The 20,583-nt window shown below is 32.1% G+C and overlaps 1 protein-coding gene across 1 annotated transcript in view; it reads right to left on the reverse strand.

Annotated features, from left to right (window-relative positions):
• Positions 1 to 10,357: 10,357 nt before the first annotated feature.
• LOC143244671 (lysyl oxidase homolog 3-like) overlaps positions 10,358 to 20,583 on the reverse strand; it is a 50,047-nt gene continuing 39,821 nt past the window's right edge. Inside the window, exons 6-8 of the mRNA XM_076489768.1 lie at positions 19,391 to 19,508; positions 17,749 to 18,001; positions 10,358 to 11,327 (exon numbers count right to left, since the gene is read on the reverse strand). Coding sequence (XP_076345883.1) covers positions 11,205 to 11,327; positions 17,749 to 18,001; positions 19,391 to 19,508 — 494 coding nt within the window. The 3' untranslated portion in view covers positions 10,358 to 11,204. The remainder of the gene's footprint in view (positions 11,328 to 17,748; positions 18,002 to 19,390; positions 19,509 to 20,583) is intronic.

The following is a 20,583-nucleotide window of genomic DNA, read 5'->3' on the forward strand; positions in this document are numbered from 1 at the left end:
ATCTGCTGAGACGACAAGAGATATTTGCCACATAGGTGGAATAATGGACCAGCCCAAGTACCATCAATACTAGCTGGTATGGGCTGAGAAAATGTTTTATGTAGAGGAGCGAACAATGTTTTTACATATATATTTTTCTCTACAAGTGGATTTTCTCGTCATCACGGACCATCAGATACTGATCCGTCATTGTATATCCGGTGGTTTGCGTATTACTGGTAAAAAATTATGTCATTAAGAAGATAATTACCCTAAACATTCATCAAATCTGTGCAAAAATTACTTAACTAAGAAAGAAACTGCTGGAATCATTCAAATGATGCAATGGCCTTACAGAGTCCCGATCTCAACCAAACTGAGCAAATATGAGATTTGATAAATTAAAAACTCTACACATCAAAGATCACTTCCAAAGAAACTTTATGGGAGTGTATTAGAGATATTTGGAGTAAATTCTCAAATAAGAGTTTGACTAAATATGTTGTAATAATGTCTAAAAGACTGTCTGTAGTTAGTAAAGCAGAAGAGGAACACACAAAGTATTAACTGCATCTTAGGCTGGTATAGGTATTAACACTTGATAAACAGGGAACAATGTTTCAACCTTCCTAGGTCATTTTCATGTTAACAAAGAGAGAATTTGCAACTGACCGTGACGGGACACATGTCTTATACAAGCCGTTCTGAGTTACATTTTTATTTCAACTGGGTTTCTCGTCATCAAGAAGGACAAAATACTAACTATTTGCTGAACTCAAGCACTTCCATTGAGTTTCTGTTGTATTAATATGAATGTTATTAAAATTTGATGTTTCACCTGTGATTTACCTTCGATTGTTCTTTGAAAATAGCCTAAAATATAATTTCTGACTTTGTCTCAACCCTTTTGCACAGTACTGTACCTCTTACTGGAAATTACGCCTATTTTAATAAAACAATTTTTAACTGAATAGAAGAACATTTTGACATCAAAACAATACCTTAATATCTAATAATAAGTTTGTATACTTCAATTTATATGGAAATAATATTCTTAAGGATATGGCCGAATCATTGAAATACAAAAACATTCTCTTAACCTATTTATGACATTGTTGTTAAATTTGTAAAAATAAACAAATGCTAAAAAATAAAAAAAGTCACTAAGAAATTTGCCCTTTTAATACACAACCACATACTGTCTTTGTTAATAGATGTGGATTCTGCAATCGATATTTAGCTCAATACACTACTTATTAGAGAAATTTAGTTAAATCTAAAGCGTTACCATCAGTTACAATGAAAAATATAAAAATCAAGTGGAACACTTAAATAAACAACGTTTTTATATAAAAATATAATTAAGGGTATGAGAAACTGTAATCAAATAATGTTTGAGGCAGTTAGTAAAACACTATAAATTATTAATAAACAAAAAGAAAAATAGATGAAGTGAAACTCCATATAGCAGTGAGGTTTCAACCATATAGCAGTAAGGTTTGAAGATGCTAATAAATATCATCAGTTGATTTTCATTTAAAACAAAAATAATTAATGCTGAAACTGTTAGAAGTAATAACACCATCAACCCAAGTATTAAACTTATCAAGATATCCTAAGAATTTTACAAATAACGGTGGATCTTGAATAGCAACCATATATTCTAACCATTCTTGATCTGCAATGCGCTTATCAGCAGTAGTTACTGATTTACTATGAGAAGTATCACGTTTTTTACATGCTTTATTCACTCTAGTAATACCAGGGTCACCTTCACCTAGACGCTTTTGAAACTTTGTAAAGGGCTTATAGTACTGAAATTCAGGTAGACATATTTCAGGGGGATTAAATTTATCTTGCATCCAACCAAATATATTGCCTCATTTTGTTTTGTTTTTTCTCATTTATATCCATTTAATTTTCCATGCTTAATATACTCCTGTATTGAAAAGTAAGGAACAGTATTAATCGCTGATAAACCAGAAACAGAGTAAGAAAATTTAAAAATTATCATAACAATATTAAAATCATAATAGAATATATAACTTTTCTGACATACAAATATTTTCTTTTTTAAATACTTCTTTATAATTAATAATGGATTAAAATTCCTTCTGTATCTAATTTCAAGATATTTAAGTACTAAAACTAAAACATCATATTCCTCTTAATTTGTCTTTATGTTTGTTTCAATTCATTAATACTTTTAGATTCATCAGTTTCTCAAAGGATATGTTTTATTTCTATTAAAGGTTAAACAATGTAAATTAATCGTGGTTCATTCTGATGTCAATTGGAGTTGAATAGTAAGTTATAGATATATGTTTCTTTCTTCCCTTGATAAAATGTCAACTATTTGATTTTGTTTCTTTTCAGTTATGCAATCTTTAAAACAAAAGTTTTGTTCGCTGAACCTTTTATCACATTTTACCAGACCTTTTAAGTTATTAAGATTAATATTTCTTTAATTTTTCATCTATTACTGTATAGTTTACTGTCTTATTTTGACTACTAATAGATTATAAGCTATCAACATTAATACCAAAAAATTGTAATTTTTCTTGAATCTTTGATATAAAGGTTCGACAAAAGCTTTTGCACATAAGTATAAATTATTATAATTTAACTGATTATAGATTAGGCTTAACTACAAATTTAGTTTTCTACAAAGGGATCAACAATTAAAAGCTAAGTATATGTATAGGAAGCAGAGAACCTTAATAAAGATCTTCAAACACCTCTAGCTTTGTGTAGTCTTTAATAACTATCATTTATTTAACTATAAGTTAGATATTTTAACTACAAGTTAAGTATAAATAAATAGCCAATGACGAAGCTAGAAACTATATAAGTTCATTAAAACGATTATCTAAACTAAACAAAGATATAAAAATGAAGAATAAAAAACAAAGTAAGTAAAATATGAAAAGTCAATAAAATAGTTTGTTAAACCAAAAATTCGAAAGTTAGTATCTCAAGCTATTTATTCCTCTGGAAGAAGTTTAAGAAATTAGAAGAGAAATGAAAGAATTAGAACATTCGATTTATAAAATTGAAATATTTCAGTTGGAATCCCAATTAAACTCAACAACTATCGAAAAACGAAACAAACATAGATGATTTAGATACCTCGTTTTTAATTCAACAATAATTTTACTACCATCCAAATTAAACGATTTAGAAAGCAGAAATAGTAAATAATCTTTCAATTGTAAAAGAATTAAAATAAATGCTAAAATTTAAAAATCAGATGTAAAAATAAATAAATACTTACAAATAAAGGAGCAATTCGAAAGAGAGAGAAACATACCAGTACGCGTTAGACATCAGAACTAGATAGGATGAGGCCTGTGAACATGCTTGAGAAAGTATGTTATAGCTTAATGCAGTCAGAAGCATTTTCAGGACAAGAAAGCCAAGAATCAACGCTTCAAAGCTGGAGAGAAAATCTTGGTTTGACAACTCACGTACAAGAACAAACTCACACTTCAATGGAAAGAGCCTTTTGAAGTACAATAAATGGTCAACAAAACGAGCTATAAAGTGAAAGTGGATGGGAAGACCAAGATTTATCACACCAATCTATTGAAGAGGTACTTCGAGAGAGAAGACCTAATTTGTGCAGCTACTGAGACACAAATGGACGATTCGGGTATAGCTGTTATAGAGGTAAAACGAAAAGATGTTGACTTCGGTATATAATATGAAGACTTATTGAAGTAAGAATACTGAGTGGAGATAAGAACTGACTGGCAAGTAAAAGAGAAAGCTACAAGATTTACTATTCCAGTATGCAAATGTCTCCACAAATAGAACAAGCAAAACTAAAATTGTGTAACACAAGATAGAGACCACGAACAGGAATCTAATGAAAGTAAAGTCATCTAGATGCCCTATATAATTAGAGACTTAATCAAGCAAGAGGTCGAGGTAATTTTATAAGTTTAAATTGTTAAACCTTCAAACTGAGACTACTGTTCACTGGTGGTAATTATGAAGAAGAGGATTGGCTCAAACTGCTTCTGCAGGGATTTCTGGAAGCTGTACTCTGTAAAAAGGTTCGATTCAAGCAATTCGAAGGCTATCATTGCGAAACTATCTGGGAACAAATTCTTTACGAAGATCGACCTCAGTAAATTGACAGATCTCAATGTAAAGAGAATCTCAAGAGAAGACAGCCTTTGTGACAGCAAATGGATTCTACCAATTCAAGATTAGCAGTGACACTCATAGTATGATGAGGGAGGTGTTGCAAAAAACTGTCACCAACATCAAATATTATGTAGACAACATCATGACTCACACAGCCAAATGAAAAGATCACCTGAACAAAATCCGAGAGCTGTTTAGGTGAGTGATGGCAAAATTACTGACCATTCAGATTATCTAAGTACTACATCGGCTATTCTGTGATGGACTTTGTTGGATAGAAAGTAGGTGATCAACAGATAGCCATGGAAAGGAAACTAACCTGTATACAAGATGCACTACCCTTGACGACCAAGCAGCAGGAGAGATCCTTTCTGGGGTTAATGGGTACTACAGGAAATTTATTACAAACTATGTTGAAGTTAGTGCACCATTAATTGACCTGACCCAACAAGGTGAAGCGGGAACAACCACGGCAGGTGGTATTTAAAAAGTTAAAGAACATGTTGCTAAATTTGCTAATCTTCAGGATGCCAGACTTCAACAAACCTTTTATTGTTCAGGTCGATGCTTCAGACATTGGAATTAGAGTTATTCCTATGTTACGCATTATAATTTTATTCGGATGAGTTTCCTATTTATTGTGTTATGTACGTTACATACTACTGCTTCAAATAGGAATTTTAATTTGAACATAGCAGTTAATGGAATATAAATATATATCAAATTTATGTTACTTGCCAATAAGAATGATACACATAATTTCCTTTTTCAGCACAAATGTATTTTAATATATAAATATAAAACGATAAAATTTATAATAACGGTTATTACTAATAGCTATTACAAGTGATAGTTAATATACTACAGGTCTACAAACTTTCAAGCTATACTGAGTCTTATATCAGGTCTAGAACTAAATATTTTAGAGATAGTTCAGATCCACAAAGAACACATTAATTCTAAGTTGATATTATTATGCCTTGCCGAAGTAAAAGGTTATGAATTAGATAGGTTAAGTATAGCGTGAGTGCTTGATTTAGAAGTAATAGTTTATTACAGGCTTGTTTATTATTAGAAATCACATGTTGTTTAACTCATTTGTTATGAACTAGCATTTGTTGCATTATTGAATCATGTTGCAAGAACCTTCTGAGTTTTCTTGTTGTTTTAATTGAGTATTATTGCATTATAATATCTCGTAATGTCTGGAACATTTTAGACATCTTTTATATTAGAAATATGCACCAAAATGAAATTCAACTTTCTTTGGTAGATAGATCTAGATTGCATAATTGGTAGTTCAGCCATAAAAGCGTACGATAACGATTTCTAAAGTGAAATTATCACAAATTGTATTGTACTAACATAGCAGAGAAGAAATAATTTGTCCTATTAATTGTGTTCTAAAAGAAGTAAAGTAAACTTTGTGGACTTTGATGAAAATAAACAGTTATTTAAAGATCTGTACTGTGCCATTTGTTTATTGTTGAAACAAGTCACAGACATCTGCTGCAGAGGATCTGATCTATACTTAAAAATCTGACAAAAGTATCCGGTTATTCCCTATATTACTCAGTAATTAGTAGTCAGGTTAAATAATATCAATATGGAAACAGTATGTTTACCAAGATATACCAATCATGGAAAACTGCATTTAATAATTTGTTTCAACGTTTTGAGCCACAAATCCTATAATAATGTGACGAATCTGAAGACTGAATAATTCTGGTGACTCAAGCAAGTTGTAGTAAAATTATATAGATTTTACTTTTTCTTAGTCGGAAAGAAAAAAAATGAATAATGACTGTTCGTTTTGAATTAAGCACAAAGCCACACAATGGGCTAACTGTGTTTTGCCTACCACAGGCATTGAAACTCTATTTTTAGTGATAAAAATATTAAAATGTAAAGGAATCGATAAAAGAATATGATGCAGTCAGTGAAACTGAACAAAAATATTGGTAAACCTAAGATTTCAATAAACATCAGAAACTAGTGTAAGGGGATTAGAAATAAATTCAGCATATTTATTTGAAAATATTAAGTAAAAATGCCTTTAATAGTGAAACTTGCGAGAAAACTACAATATTTTGGAAATAATTCTTTAATAGGATTTCTTTGTTTGAAGTTATGCGCAAAGCTACAGAATGGGCTATCTGTGATCAGCCCACCATGTGTATCGAAATCAGATTCATAGCGTTGTAAGTCTACAAACGTACCGCTGTACCTCTAGGGAGCATTTAATGAGAAACGATACTCAAAATAAAGGAATTGTGAACGTTTGGTGATTCTACTGCAGAAAACGATATTACCACTAAATTTTATGTGGATAGTGTAAGTAGAAAGTTTACACTTCATGACATTGGACATTTTGTGGGTGATAACATATTTATTAAGATAATGACTAATTTTTATTTCATAGATTCGCATGTGGTACACAAAGAAGACGTGTAATTAAAAATTATTGTAGGATTTGGTTTTGTTTATTTGTTTTTGAATTTCGCACTAAGCTACTGCGAAGGCTATCTGCGCTAGCCGTTTCTAATTTAGCAGTGTAAGACTAGAGAGAAAGCAGCTAGTCATCACCACCCACCGCCAACTCTTGGCATACTCTTTTACCAACGAATAGTGGGATTGACTGTAACATTATAACGCCCCCACGGCTGAAAGGGCGAGCATGTTTGGTGCGACCGGGATTCGAACCCACGACCCTCGGCTTACGAGTCGAACGCCTGAGCATACTTGGCCATGCCGGTCCCGTAGGATTTGAAATATGAAAGTTAACTTTTCCTTTTAAGTTAAAAATTGGGGAAAAATGTAGACTCCTTTGAAATTAACGAAAATACTTATTCATGAAAACTAATTTAATTATGCTTATAAATAATGAAAAGATAAAGCTAATTCCCACTTGAAAAAAAAATCCTTACAAAACTAAGAAATTCTCAAGAGGGTATTGAGGCACATCACACCATCTTTTTAATCAAATTTTGACCTTATAAAGTAAATCTGAAAAATGCTAGAAAATAGAATAAGATATTTTTTACTAAAAAAGTCCATTGAAGCAATGCTATTTTCGTCAGTTACGCTATTTTTTTTTTGTTAATGGCTTAGTTACTAACCACATAATGGTAATAGGTCCGATAATTAGGACATTTAAAAATTGATTTTGAGACACCCTATGTGCACAGCTATTCACAGATCACACTTGAATGATATATGTTTATGTTTTAGGTGCGCAGTTTCAACCACTATAAGTGTACGCAGAAAATATATGTGAAAATATCTGAAATAACAAACATTTTGAAAGTGTCAAAAAGAGACGTTTATCTTTTACCAGCGAACATAGACTACACAATAAACGTACCAGAGTGCTTTGAAATTTTCATGTGTTCAATGATGTATGTGTTACTTTCGTTATGCTTGTTTTGTGATCAGCATTGGGAGCAGTTATACTGTACAGAACGAGGACATTTAGTTTTATTCCCTACATGGTCAGGCGGTTATGGCGATCGATCCGTAATCTGAGGGTCGCGGGTTCGAATCTTCATCACACCAAACCTGCTCACTTTTTCATCCGTGGGGAGCGTTATAATGCTACGGTTGGTAAAAGAATAGACGAAGAGTTGGCGGTGAGTGATGGTGACCAGCCATCTTCCCTCTTGTCTTACACTGCTAAATTAGGGACGGCTAGATTAGATAGCGCTCGTGTATCTTGACGCATAATTTAAAAAAGCAAAAAAGAACATTTGTTCCCTATGTTTTAACCAGCTGTTGTATGATTGTCGTCTTAGTCGTTAATCTGGGGGCCTATGTATACAGACACTAATGTGAGAACCGCTTAAGCCTCCCGGAAAATTGTTTCCGTTAATTTGAAATATGTCAGAAACAAAGGAAGAGATCGTGTACATGTGGGACGTTTGTTTGGCTGAAGTTTTCATACTAGTCTATAAGTTTTAGAGAAAGATGGAATAAAAATAAATGATCTATCGCTAATTTAAATAAAGTTTCTGAAAGCTAACGAAAAGTAAACATAAAAGGATTAGTGCAGCACTGATCGAGGAAGAGGATCAGTTGCACTTGAAACGACGAGATAAAAGAATTTGTAGAAGGAAACGTGTCTTAAAACGACGAGATGAATAACAAATAGAGAATGTGTGTTTTGAAAAGACAAGATGAAAAAATATAAGATGTGTGTCTTTCAGTGATAATGTAATACCCCCCCCCAATGGCTCAGCGGTATGTCTGTGGACTTACAACGCTAAAAACCGGGTTTTGATACCCGTGGTGGGCAGAGCACAGATAGCCCATTGTGTAGCTTTGTGCTTAATTCAAAACAACAACAATAACAACAATGTAATAAACAAAACAAAGAATGTTTTTCTTAAAGCAACCAGATGAAAAAAAAGGCATGTGTTTTGAAGCGACAAAATGAAAAAATAGAGAACGTGTGTCTTGAAGTAACGAGATAATAAAATAGTAATAAGATAAAGGATGAGTATTTGGTGTGTAAAAATATTTTATATTCTAGAAGATTACAGAGGTGAAAGTAATACATATAAAATGATGTCAGGCTTGAAGAGAAACTCTCTAGTTACAGCGCCACCTATTTCAAGGCAAAATGGATATACCAAAACACATCTACTATGTTTTATGATATAACAACACGTGGACAGTACCCAGAAAATACTTAAAGTTTACACCTAGTCATGAACGATGTCAACCACAATCCAACTAGTCATGGATCCAACTAGTGCAGTGTTATCTACAACCCATCTAGTCAAGAACGATATCAGTTGCAATTTACCTAGTCAAATACGGTGTCAACTGCAACCCAACTAGTCATGAGCAGTGTCATCTACAATCTACCAAGTCATGGCAGTTTTAAATGCGTACTTAAGACGTGACGAAATTCAAATCAAAGGGAGATTTAGTTAGTTTATAAAGTCATATTATTATTTTATCACATCTCAGGTTTCCAGACAGATGTAGAAAAACACGTTTCTTTTGGTTTCCATGCAATAAAGTGCAAAGCAAGAAACCGACTTGTTGATCTTGTGGAAAGAACAATCTCATTCACTTTCTAAACTAAAATAACACAAACCTGGACATTATTAATTTTTTTATGAATTAATTGTGTAGTAATTTGTCCGTTAACGACTTTCCAACTATATATATAATTAATACACTTTTGTAATCATTCTAAGGAATATGCAGGAACAATAAAATTATTCTTTGTGCATTATTTTGGGGTGATTATTTATAGCTCTAGTAAATCCTTTATTGTAATTCATTTAAGACGTGTTTCATCTTATAATTACCCTCTTTTGTTAAATTAAGTATGCTAAGAAAAACAATTCAGTTCAGTCGTTATTATATTTTCACTATCTTCTAAATTTTCGTCAAAATTTCTTTGACTAAGCAGTACGTGGCGCCATCTGTTAAATGCTCTACAGAGTTTATGAAGGTTAAATAATTTAAGAAAAATAAAACGCGGTTTCTTTTGATACCATAAAACAGCCTTGAGTACAAAGAATATTATTCACCACGCTATTCTTCAATATTTGTTTACTGTGGAGAATTCCTTTAACATAGGTAATTTAAAAGAAAAAGAAAGACAAAATGACAAAACCCAAACAGTAATTATTTTGCAACATGTAATACTTGTTTGAAGAAATTCAATAAAATTGATTTCAATAGTGACAGTTCACAAACAACAGTAAGTGATTAATTTCCATATATTTCATGTATATTTAAGAAATTAAAGTTGTAGCTTACTAATAAATCAAAAGTTAATCCTTTTGATTCAACATTGATCCCTTCTTAAAGGTATATATATATATATTTATTGAAATCTTGTAGCTAACATTTGAGAGCTTAGTGTGGAACAAAATTAATAATAATCGAATAACGACCATTGTGAAACACAAGAATATTAAATCAATTATGATATTTGCATCCATAAACAACAGAATGCTTCTTTTCGTCAGTTGGATATCTTTGTTATTAAAGATACTTTTGGCTGCAACCTCAACAATATTTCATTAAGTCTGGCCAAATTAGGATATTTAGGACTTTTTAAACTAATCACTAGTTTCTAAAACCTTATAGACAGGGAGTAGTTGTGAATTAATTTTAAAGGGTATAAAAACCTATATTTCTCCAGATAACTTATTCAACTCGAAGGAGAGGTTCATATCAGGAGTTTAAAAAGAAAAGATTTTCTCAATCAGCTTTTGAAACATTTTTATTTTTCCAAATATATGGAGCAATTTCTCAGCTTAATAACTTTAAAATAAAGAACACCTCATATTTAACTACTACATATTTCAATCAATATATTGAAAGAACAAATGTGGCATATGCATGTTTATACTGTCTTAAGAAAATAATTCGTGATACATGTTTCCCATTACTCGTATAACTAAGACTATAGTAGACTACGCTTAGGCACATAATCTGTTTGCAATATGTTATTATTTAGGTTTAGCAGATTGACGGATTAGATAAGATTTTATATGCTTTTACTTAAGCAATAAGCTAATATCTTAAAACGAATCACTTTAATATTGCTGGTGAAAGAACAAACCAACAATGCTACGATCTAGAAATAAAAAGCAGAAACAACAACAAAAAATAATATGTATATATATATATAGCTGGAGATCTTAAAAATGAGGCAGTTTTACAACTTAAACGTCGGAAAACAGTAGGGTATATATCTATTTATATATACTTAAAAGTTTATATTACTAAGCCTGCGAGACTTATGAATGGCTCCAATTAACAAAAATGGCAGCCATGCATTTAAAATATTTTTTATAACCCTGTTAACTTGAAACAAATAAAGAGCTATACTAACCCTAAAGACACAATATCGTTCCAGGACCATTCACAAGCTTCTGCTTGAGACTCGTATATAGATGAACATCAAAAAGGTCAACTTATCTATATTAGTTTTGATAAATAAAAATATTGGCAGTAACATTTTTTAATCACATGCGGTTACTTGAAATAAAGAGCTCTTTAATAAACACACACTTACAAAAACAAAATCACACGCATATACAATCCTGTCAAGGTCTTCCAAGAGTACAGTTCCATACTCTTGCTGAGACGGCATTGTAGTAAAAGTAGCATGTGGCTGCATTATTGTTGAAAGTTATCTCAGGAACTTTGAATTCTGGATTAATTGCTACCTAAATGAAAATAAGAAAACAAATCGTCTAAGGTTTAAATATAATAACAGTGTTGTTCTAGACAATAACAGAATTTATCATTTCTGTTGAAGGGTAAATAAACATAATATGTTTCACTTGTTACACTGAGGGGATTAATGAACAATAATATTTTTATTGGCTACACTTAATGGTCAACAAACACGGATACATTTTACTGGTTACATTGATAAGGTTAAAGCAACTATTATCAATGTATACGTGTTAGTATCAGAAACTTATTGTCAAACATTTTGAAGTTATTGCAACCAAGATACTCAAACTTATGTGGAATTCGACCACGAAAGAGAGGTTAATTTTGAGAGTTAACTTACTTGGATGAAAGGAGAGTTGAAAAACTACAGGATACAGCTGCGCTTTAACACATACAAGAACTTTTCAAAAAAAGTATTACTACCATTTCGACAAATATTTCTATTTGTTTACTCCAATAAAGTTCAGAATTCTTTTAAAAATCCAACTTTTCTAGTTCGATATCATATTACAGACGGGATACAACTTCACCAAAATCGTCAAGGCTTGTCTGCCATCTTTTTAAAAAAAACCTGGTCATTTTATGTCCGATTTTTGGAGATTGAAAAGGAAAAAGAGAAAACACTCAGTGCTTTCGTATCCACATATAAGCGTAGTTTCACCAGAACAGCTGACGTTGCTGATTTGGTCACTGATGAAAAGGCTGATGTAGTTATGGAACAATTTAAACCTTCTGTGTCTATAAGTTCGGTGTATTTAACAAATGAGACTGCTAATCCCATACCCATACGTATTTTACGTAATACTGGGGCGACTCAGTTTTTGTTGTTAGAAGGTCTACTGGCCTTAGATTCGAGTTCTGCCGCTGGTGAGTCTGTTATTGCTCAGGGTATTAAGGGTGGATTTGTTAATGTTCTACATAACATTTATTTAACATCAGACCTAGTTTCGGGACCAGTTGCAATTGGATATACATTAGACCTACTCCGCCAATTAAGAGTGCAGCGTTATTGTTGGAAAACGATTTGTTTGGGGGAAAAGTCGTTAATTAACTCAAAATGGTTAGCGAGCCGTTCACTGTTTCATTTAAGGATGATATTGTTGAGAATAATTCAGATGTGTTTCCCTCTTATGCTGTGACTCGAGCTCAGGCGAGAAATTAAGGCAAAAAGAGATAATATACACGGATTCAGAGAACAGTATTATAGACATTTTTTGATCCAACAGGGATCTTGTGAATAACTGTCCTACTGACAATGTATTGGTGAGTAACAATAATGAAAATAAGAGACCTCGTTCATCTGGTGAAGTTACATTTGCTAGAAGGAAACTGATCAGCGAGCAAGAAAATAATCTAGAGATATCGTCACTATTTAAATATGCACTCTCAAACGATAAACTGGAGAAAGTTTCAAATAATCCAGAGATATCGTCACTATTTAAATATGCACTCTCAAACGATAAACTGGAGAAAGTTTCAAATGGTTACCTTTTTGAAAAATAGTATGCTCTTGAGAAAATATGGACCACCAAATGTGCTAGCTTCAGAAGGCTGTGCTGTAGCTTATCAAATCGTTGTTCCAAAAGTATGTCTTTCGGAAATATTGAAGTTACCCCTGAACTTCCCACTGAAGGTCATTTAAGTATAAAAAAGAACGCGTGAAAAAATTATGAACCATTTCTTTTGACCAAAAATTAAGCAAGATGTTTCTCAGCTATGTAGAACTTGTCATATCTGTCAGTTAGTTGGAAAATTTAATCAGAACATTCCCGTTACTCCTTTGAAAGCTATCCTAGCTCTAAAAGAACACTTCAGTCGTGTAATATTTTATTGCGTTAAGCTAAAAATAAAACATTTGTTTTTAAGCATTTTCACGTGCTATGTAATTTTATCATAAGATTATTTGTATTAATTGTGTTGCATATTGTAATGATTTTTGAAACTGTACAATTATTTGATTTGTGTTCTACTTAATATATTGTTATCAAAGTATATTTAATATCTTAATTAAACATTGTCTAACGGCAATTTTTAATTTTCTAAGGAGGGAGTTGTAACGGACTTAGTGTTATACATTTACTTTGGTGTTTGCGTTTGTTTCGGTTGGATGCATTGATGTTGAATGTGTATTGCGCAAGTCCCATCTGTTCTTTAAATTTGTAGAAGATTCTTGAGAACAAAAGTCGACACTATATCTTTTACAAAAACACTAAAGTATTTTCGAATATTGATGAACGTTCGAAAATCTCGCAAGATGAGTATAAAAGCTAGCTAGTGCAAGATGCGGAGACAGTAATAAAATAGTGTTAGTAAGCTACAGCAAGTAAACCATAAGTTCCGGACGCTACAATTGTGATTAAACTTGTTCATCGAAAAACTACAGAATGTGACCAGGAACATTTACAGATTTAGACATTACAAACCGTTCAACTTCAGAGAATTAATTTTGGATGTTAGTATTTCTATAAAGCTATTGCATAAAGTCAGCAGAAAAAAAACTCACGTGTAAAATATAGAGCTAGATGTAATTTCGTCAAATGAAGTGTATTTATGTATCAACATAAAAGTAATTTGTGCCTCGTGGACCTGGACTGTTGATAAAATATTTAGTTCCAGACCAGATAGAAGACTGAATAAGTTTTTTTAACTTTGCCTATATAAATACTTTTTGTAATAACTTTATAATAACCATTATTAAAAATTCTGTTATATTTTATACTAAAATATTTTTGTGTTAAGAATGAAAAGTATGTGTATCAATCAATCTCGTTGGCGAATATCATAAAATTGATACACGTCTAAACTAAAATTAAAAGTTCTGGCTATTTAAAACCGTTCCGAGATAAATTATGTTATGAAACATTCGTTACGTAAAATACAAAGACTATTTACGAATAGTGAAATATTAATTTACGTAAGTTAGTGGTAAGTTTGCGGGTTCACCACGCTAAATTCCGAGGTACGATTACCTAAAGTAAAAAGAGTACGAATATTCCATTGTATAGTTTTGCGCTAAAACAACAACAATAAAAGATATCAGTTTTTTTTTATTGTTATTGGGCGCCAACATCTCAGGAAAATAAAAGACAGAATGCCGATAGACTTCGTTCCACCTTCGCTTTCAATGTAGTTTAACATCTAAGGGTTCAGGTACTAAGTTTCAATTAAATTGTGACAAAATGTAACAGGAAACGTTGATTTAATCACAGTGATATTTGTTAAACACGTTGTGAAATAAATCCCGACATGGCCATGTGATTTAGGTGTTCGACTCGTAATCTGAGGGTCACATGTTCGAATCCCCGTTGCACCAAATGTGTTCGCCCTTTCAGCCGTGGGGGTATTATAATGTGATGGTCAGTCCCATTATTTGTTGCTAAAAGAGTAGTCCAAGAGTTGGGTGTGGGTGTTGATGACTAGCTGCTTTCCCTCTACCCTTACACTGCTAAATTAGGGACAGATGGCCCTTTGCGCGAAATTCAAAAACAAACCTTTTGAAATTAGGTTTAGATAATTCTCAAGAGATGGCGATAGGGTGTAAATCGATTTTACATTTTTAGTATATTAGGAAATATGCTTTCACACCAAATTATGCAGTTATAACAATAACTGTTATTAAATAAATGATAAATGTCTAAAGGGAAAAACAATTATAATCAGTATTTTCCAGAGCTCGTGATATTGGCTAGTCATTTGATGTGGTTTTCAGTTAAAGAATCAGTGAAAACAAATCGGTTAAAGCACCTAAGAATATTAGAATTTCGTTTCGAGGGACAAGTCTCCGCGCCCCAAGGAATATAAGAAACCAGCACAGCGAGTAAATAAAATGAAAAAAGAGTCATCAGAATAATCATTTAAGATTATCATGATTTCTGGATTTAATATATCATACATTTTTCCCCTTTATAATAGTTATCATTCGTTAAGACTGCTTACGAATAGTGAAATATTGCTATATGTATTTCCGGTGAATTAGCAGTAAGTTTATGGACATACATCGCCAAACTTCAAGGTTTGATCTTTGAAGTAGACAGAGCAGGATATCCCATTGCATAATTTTGCGCTAAAACAATAAAAGGTATTACATTTTTGCCATCAATGAACAATCTGAAACGTTTAATTCTCTTCCATATCTTCATTCAGTACAGATCACTTGGTACTTGTCACTTTGAATCCTTAAATGTCTCTTTTATTTCTTCGTTCAACACAAATCATTTGGTTCTTGTTACTTTAAACCATTGAAAATATGTGTCATTTGCTGGTTCAATGGAAAAAGTTTGTGTTTAAATACATTGAACTGATTAAATTCTGTTTCGTTTTCTTGTTCTATAGGAATAATTTCTTTTTCAGCTTATGTAACCGTTGAAAGTCTTTTCTATTTCCTTGTCATACTGAAATCGTTTCTTTTTATCACATTGCACCGTTGAAAATATGCTTTATTACTTGTCTTATAGAAATTATTTCTTTTTAGTACATGGAATTGTTGATAGTCTATTTTACTTCCTTGTTTCTAAGCGCATTTAACTTTTGAAGCCCTGTTTCACTTCATTGTCTTATAGAAATGTTTGTTTCTAAACGTATTTAATCCAATAAAGTCTGATTCATTTTCATGTTCAATATAAATAGTTTGATTCTTAACACATAGTTCCGATGAAAGCATTTTTTTCAATTTATTGTTTAGTTGAAACACTTGTTTCTCATCTCATTGAAATGTTGACAGGCTGTTTCATTTCCTTGTCCTATGGAAATCGTTTATTTCTTAGTACACTGCACTCAAGAAAGATTGTTTCACATTTTTGTCCTATGAATAAAGTTTGTTTCTCATAACACTGAACAGTTGAAAGACTTTCATTTCATTGTTCCCTTGAAACCAGTTGTTTTTAAATACTAACACCTTGAGAATCTGTTCTATTTCCTTGTCCTTTGTAAATCCTTTATTTCTTTTCTTTCTTGTAAAAAAGTCATTGGTTTCTTAGTATGTAAAACCATTGAAAGTATTTTAATTTCCTTGTTATACAGAAATAATTTATCACTTAACATATCGAACTGTTAAAAGTCTGTTTCATTTTCTTGTCGCATAAAAATCATTTATTTATTAACACAAACATCCCTTGAAATCCCCTGAATGTCGTCCAAAAACCTTTTTGCTTAAGATATTTGTAGCAATCTTTTCAAAACTATTTACTTTAAAATGAAAACAGCTTAAAATGTGTAATCCAAAAACAATTTTATGAATTTGAAACGATAAAAACATTAACGAGGTTATTTCAAGACCAATTTATATACTTTATCTGGGATGGATCTCCGATATATTATGTTACCTGTATTAAGATTTTAAACAACTGGAAATTTGCGCTAGCCGTTTCTGATTTAGCAGTGTAAGACTACAGGGAAGGCAGCTAGTCTCTACCCCCACCGCCAACTCTTGGGCTACTCTTTTACCAACGAATAGTGGGATTGACCGTCACGTTATAACGCCCCCACGGCTGGGAAGGCGAGCATTTTAGTGAGACCGGGATTCGAACCCGTGATTCTCGGATTACGAGTCGAACGCCTTAACATGCTTGGTCATGGCGGGCCATTTGAACTTGAATCGAGAAGTTAAATATATGTCGATAGGTATCGAATTTATGGTATTTGCCAACAAGATTGATATGATACACTATACCGAGTCTTCTATTTGGTCTAGAAGTGAATATCTTATCGACGATCCGTATCAACGACGGGAAGATTAATTCTGAGCTGATATTGTTTCACCTCGTTTAAACTACCTGGCTTGGTTTGCCTCACACCGCTTATAAGCTTGCTTTATACCGTTAAAATTTTTAATGTTCTCGTAGTAACGCAAACGTCCAAAGTTACTTCTTTGAAATTAAAAGGTATGTGATGTTCGAAATCTATAACGTTACTCATCAAATTATGTAGCTTTCTGTTTAATAAGCATCAACCACGATTTCATCTTCTGAGACTTATCGAAAAATTACTGTAGTTTACAAATAATAATAATTGTTTCACGGCGCGTCGGTGGTATATACCATTCACGCGAGATTCTCGAACTTTCAACAATTTTCGAAAAGACATATTGTTTTTTCTTGCTATCGAGAATCTTCCACCAATTTAGAGAAAAGGTGGAACATGGGCAATATGCATCTAATTACGTCATGTGTGTCAAACTAAAACACGCGTAGGTATTAAAATAGATGTATAACAATAAATATATTACAATAGATGAATATAATTTCGTTTTGATAGACATTTGATAGTTCCAAAAGTTCAATTATATTATTTTATCTACATATCAAGCAATTACAGTAAAAAAATAGTTCAGATATTTAGTATTGTATTTTGGTTGTTTTTAATACAGTTGTATCTTTCACAAATTGAATTCATCTTTAAAATATAACTTACTTTAAAAAAGTAAAGACCAGTTGGTAGTTCTGTGATATCGATCCATTGACAGTCAATATTGTGGAGATAGGTATCAGTACATCCAACAGAGATGCCTTGATCTCCGTAGTTTGCACATGCGTACTTTTTCTCTATTCCTTCTTGGCACTGGTTGTCTTCCAAGCAGAAGCTGGCCTTGTGACCCTCGGCAACTTTTTGTCCCTGCTGGTTTATAATGTCAAAATGGGCAAATACCTCCATACTGTGATAATGTCTGAATTCAATAATAACAACAATTAAGAAAACAGATGAGTGAAAAATAAATAAACATTGTTTTTTTCATGAAAAATCTAATAAAAAAGATGTGAGTCTTTATGAAAATAGATTTCTAATCATGTATAGAATAATCAGTCAGACAGGGTAAAAATAAACTTAGCTCTTAAACGAATAGTAAGAAACAGTTTAACTCGCTTCGGTTAAACATAGATTACTGTTTTGACTAAAATATCTTCAAAATCAATGGAACTTAAACCTTAACTATAAAGTTTTGATTCTATATAACACTGTAGTTCGTTTTTTTACTCATTTGAAACTTATAATATGCAGTTTTTTAACAATTCGTACTCATTTTGGACAAAACAAAATATCTACTGGGTCAATCAGCATAATAATATTAATATGTTAAATGATGTAACCGAATAACTAAATTTTATTTTTATTTATCTTATTTCAAACAAAGTAAAAACGGTATGTTCAATATATATTGCTCTATTTTTCTGCACATTTCTGTACAGCATACGTATCTTTAATTATTTTATAAACCATATACCTACTACTATTGGATATTCACAGATATTTATCTGGAACTCTGGTATTTCATTTAAGAAAATTTATATAGATAGTTTTCAACCTTTTCGGCCCGGCATGGCCAGGTGGTTAAGACACTAAACTCGTAATCTGAGGGTTGCGGATTTGAATTCCCGTCACATCAAACATTCTCGCCCTTTCACCCGTGAGAGTGTTATAATGTGACGGTCAATCCTACTATTTGTTGATAAAAGAGTAACCTAAGAGTTGGTGGCGGGTGGTGATGACTAGCTACCTTCTCTCTAGTCTTATACTGCTAAATTATGGAAGGGTAGTGCAGATAGCCCTCGAGTAGCTTTGCTCGAAATAAAAAAAAAACACCAAACCAAACAAACCTTAGTTAAACACAAATACACCCGCTTCATTCAATTAACATTAGCTTATCTCACTGTTCAAAGTCTAAATTTTCATTGATATATTGAAGTATATTAAAGCCAGAAGAAGTGTACATCACTATAAAAAAGACACTTCTTTTATTAATGCCAAGAGCATCTATGCCTTATTATATGCAAGCTTAACTCACTGAATAATTAATAAGTATAATTTTAATATGCTGCCAAAATTTGTTTTCTTTACATCCAAAACACTGGAAAGGTTCAGTTTAGAGAGTCAATAAGGATGGACTGATACGACTAATTCAATGAAAATAACTATAAAAAATTACACAAAAGTTTAATTTATAAAAAGAAATTTTTATTTTGAATTTCGCGTAGGAACACTACTTTTGTTAGGTAGATCTACGTTATATTTGATGTTAGCCTTTTTAGTTCTTGAAGAAGTTAACCCTAATTCTTACAGGTGACACATGTGCCATTCCCATGCATGTTTCGGTAGAAAAGGTCGAAAGTCCGTTGTTCCGATATTTCCAATTCTTGCTGTGAAACGAATTAGCCGCCGTCTTTCATATTGCCATCCTAGGAAGAAAATACTGTAAGGTGAGCAAAATGATGAGACATTAATGCATAATTGACAATAAATGAAAGTTGTCTTGTTTGCATTATGTCATATGCATCGTGGCAATGAATTCTAAGCTTATTCAACTCCATATAAAAAAACAACAAATTTTGACGGTGTTCTGAGACGACGTTAAAATCAGAAGCACACTACTGTGTGTTGAATTATGTGTAAAATCATGTTTATTTTACGTGGCAAATCAGTTAACATATTTAGACTTAATATTTCAGACTTCACCGTTCGCGACTTGTTGCCACAAAAATGTGTTACGCAGTTTGGAACTTAACGTGCGTTAAAAGAGTTACAGTCGAATTCCACTGTTAAGTCAGAATAACCCACAAGTTTGTGGTGGGTGCTGTTCACTAGCTACCTCTTCGTTAATTCAAAATTAGGGACGAGTATATAGTATGTACAGATAGCCATTTGTGTAGCTGTGCGCGCTAATTCTGAAATAAAAAAAAAACATTCTCTTGTATGCAAGATCAGTTTACAATAAAATTATGTTACAAAGTGGGAATTACAAGTTTCCACGAAGTGTTACATTATGTGTTCAGTATTATTTGCGTTCTTGTACTCTAATAATTACCTTAAAAAACGAAATGAAACAAAGAAAAAATATAATACTTAAGACATAAAAATATGTGTAGATAAATCATGTTTCAAACTGTATAATTAATGACATTGCTTGGTGAATAGGATATTCCACTCGTAATTTGTAGGGCACTGGTTTGAATCCTTTCCCTGAGTACGATCGTGTTTTTTTTTTCTTATAGCAAAGTCACATCGAGCTATCTGCTGAGTCCACTGAGTAAGTAACCCAAAGTAAGTGCTGTTGACTGGGCCTTCACTTTGGTATATCATTTTTTTCAAAATTAGAAACGGCTTGCACAGAGAGCCCTCGTGACGTTTTACGCGAAACTGAAAAACAACGATGAATAAAACAGACAAATAAAATACATAATTTAAAGAAAAAGATCAAAAGTCACACTACATGTTGTCAGAGGCCTTAAGAAGAGTCTTACCTGTCCTTGCGTT

The sequence above is a fragment of the Tachypleus tridentatus genome, chromosome 2 (assembly GCF_004210375.1).
Source record: "Tachypleus tridentatus isolate NWPU-2018 chromosome 2, ASM421037v1, whole genome shotgun sequence".
NCBI lineage: Eukaryota > Metazoa > Arthropoda > Merostomata > Xiphosura > Limulidae > Tachypleus > Tachypleus tridentatus.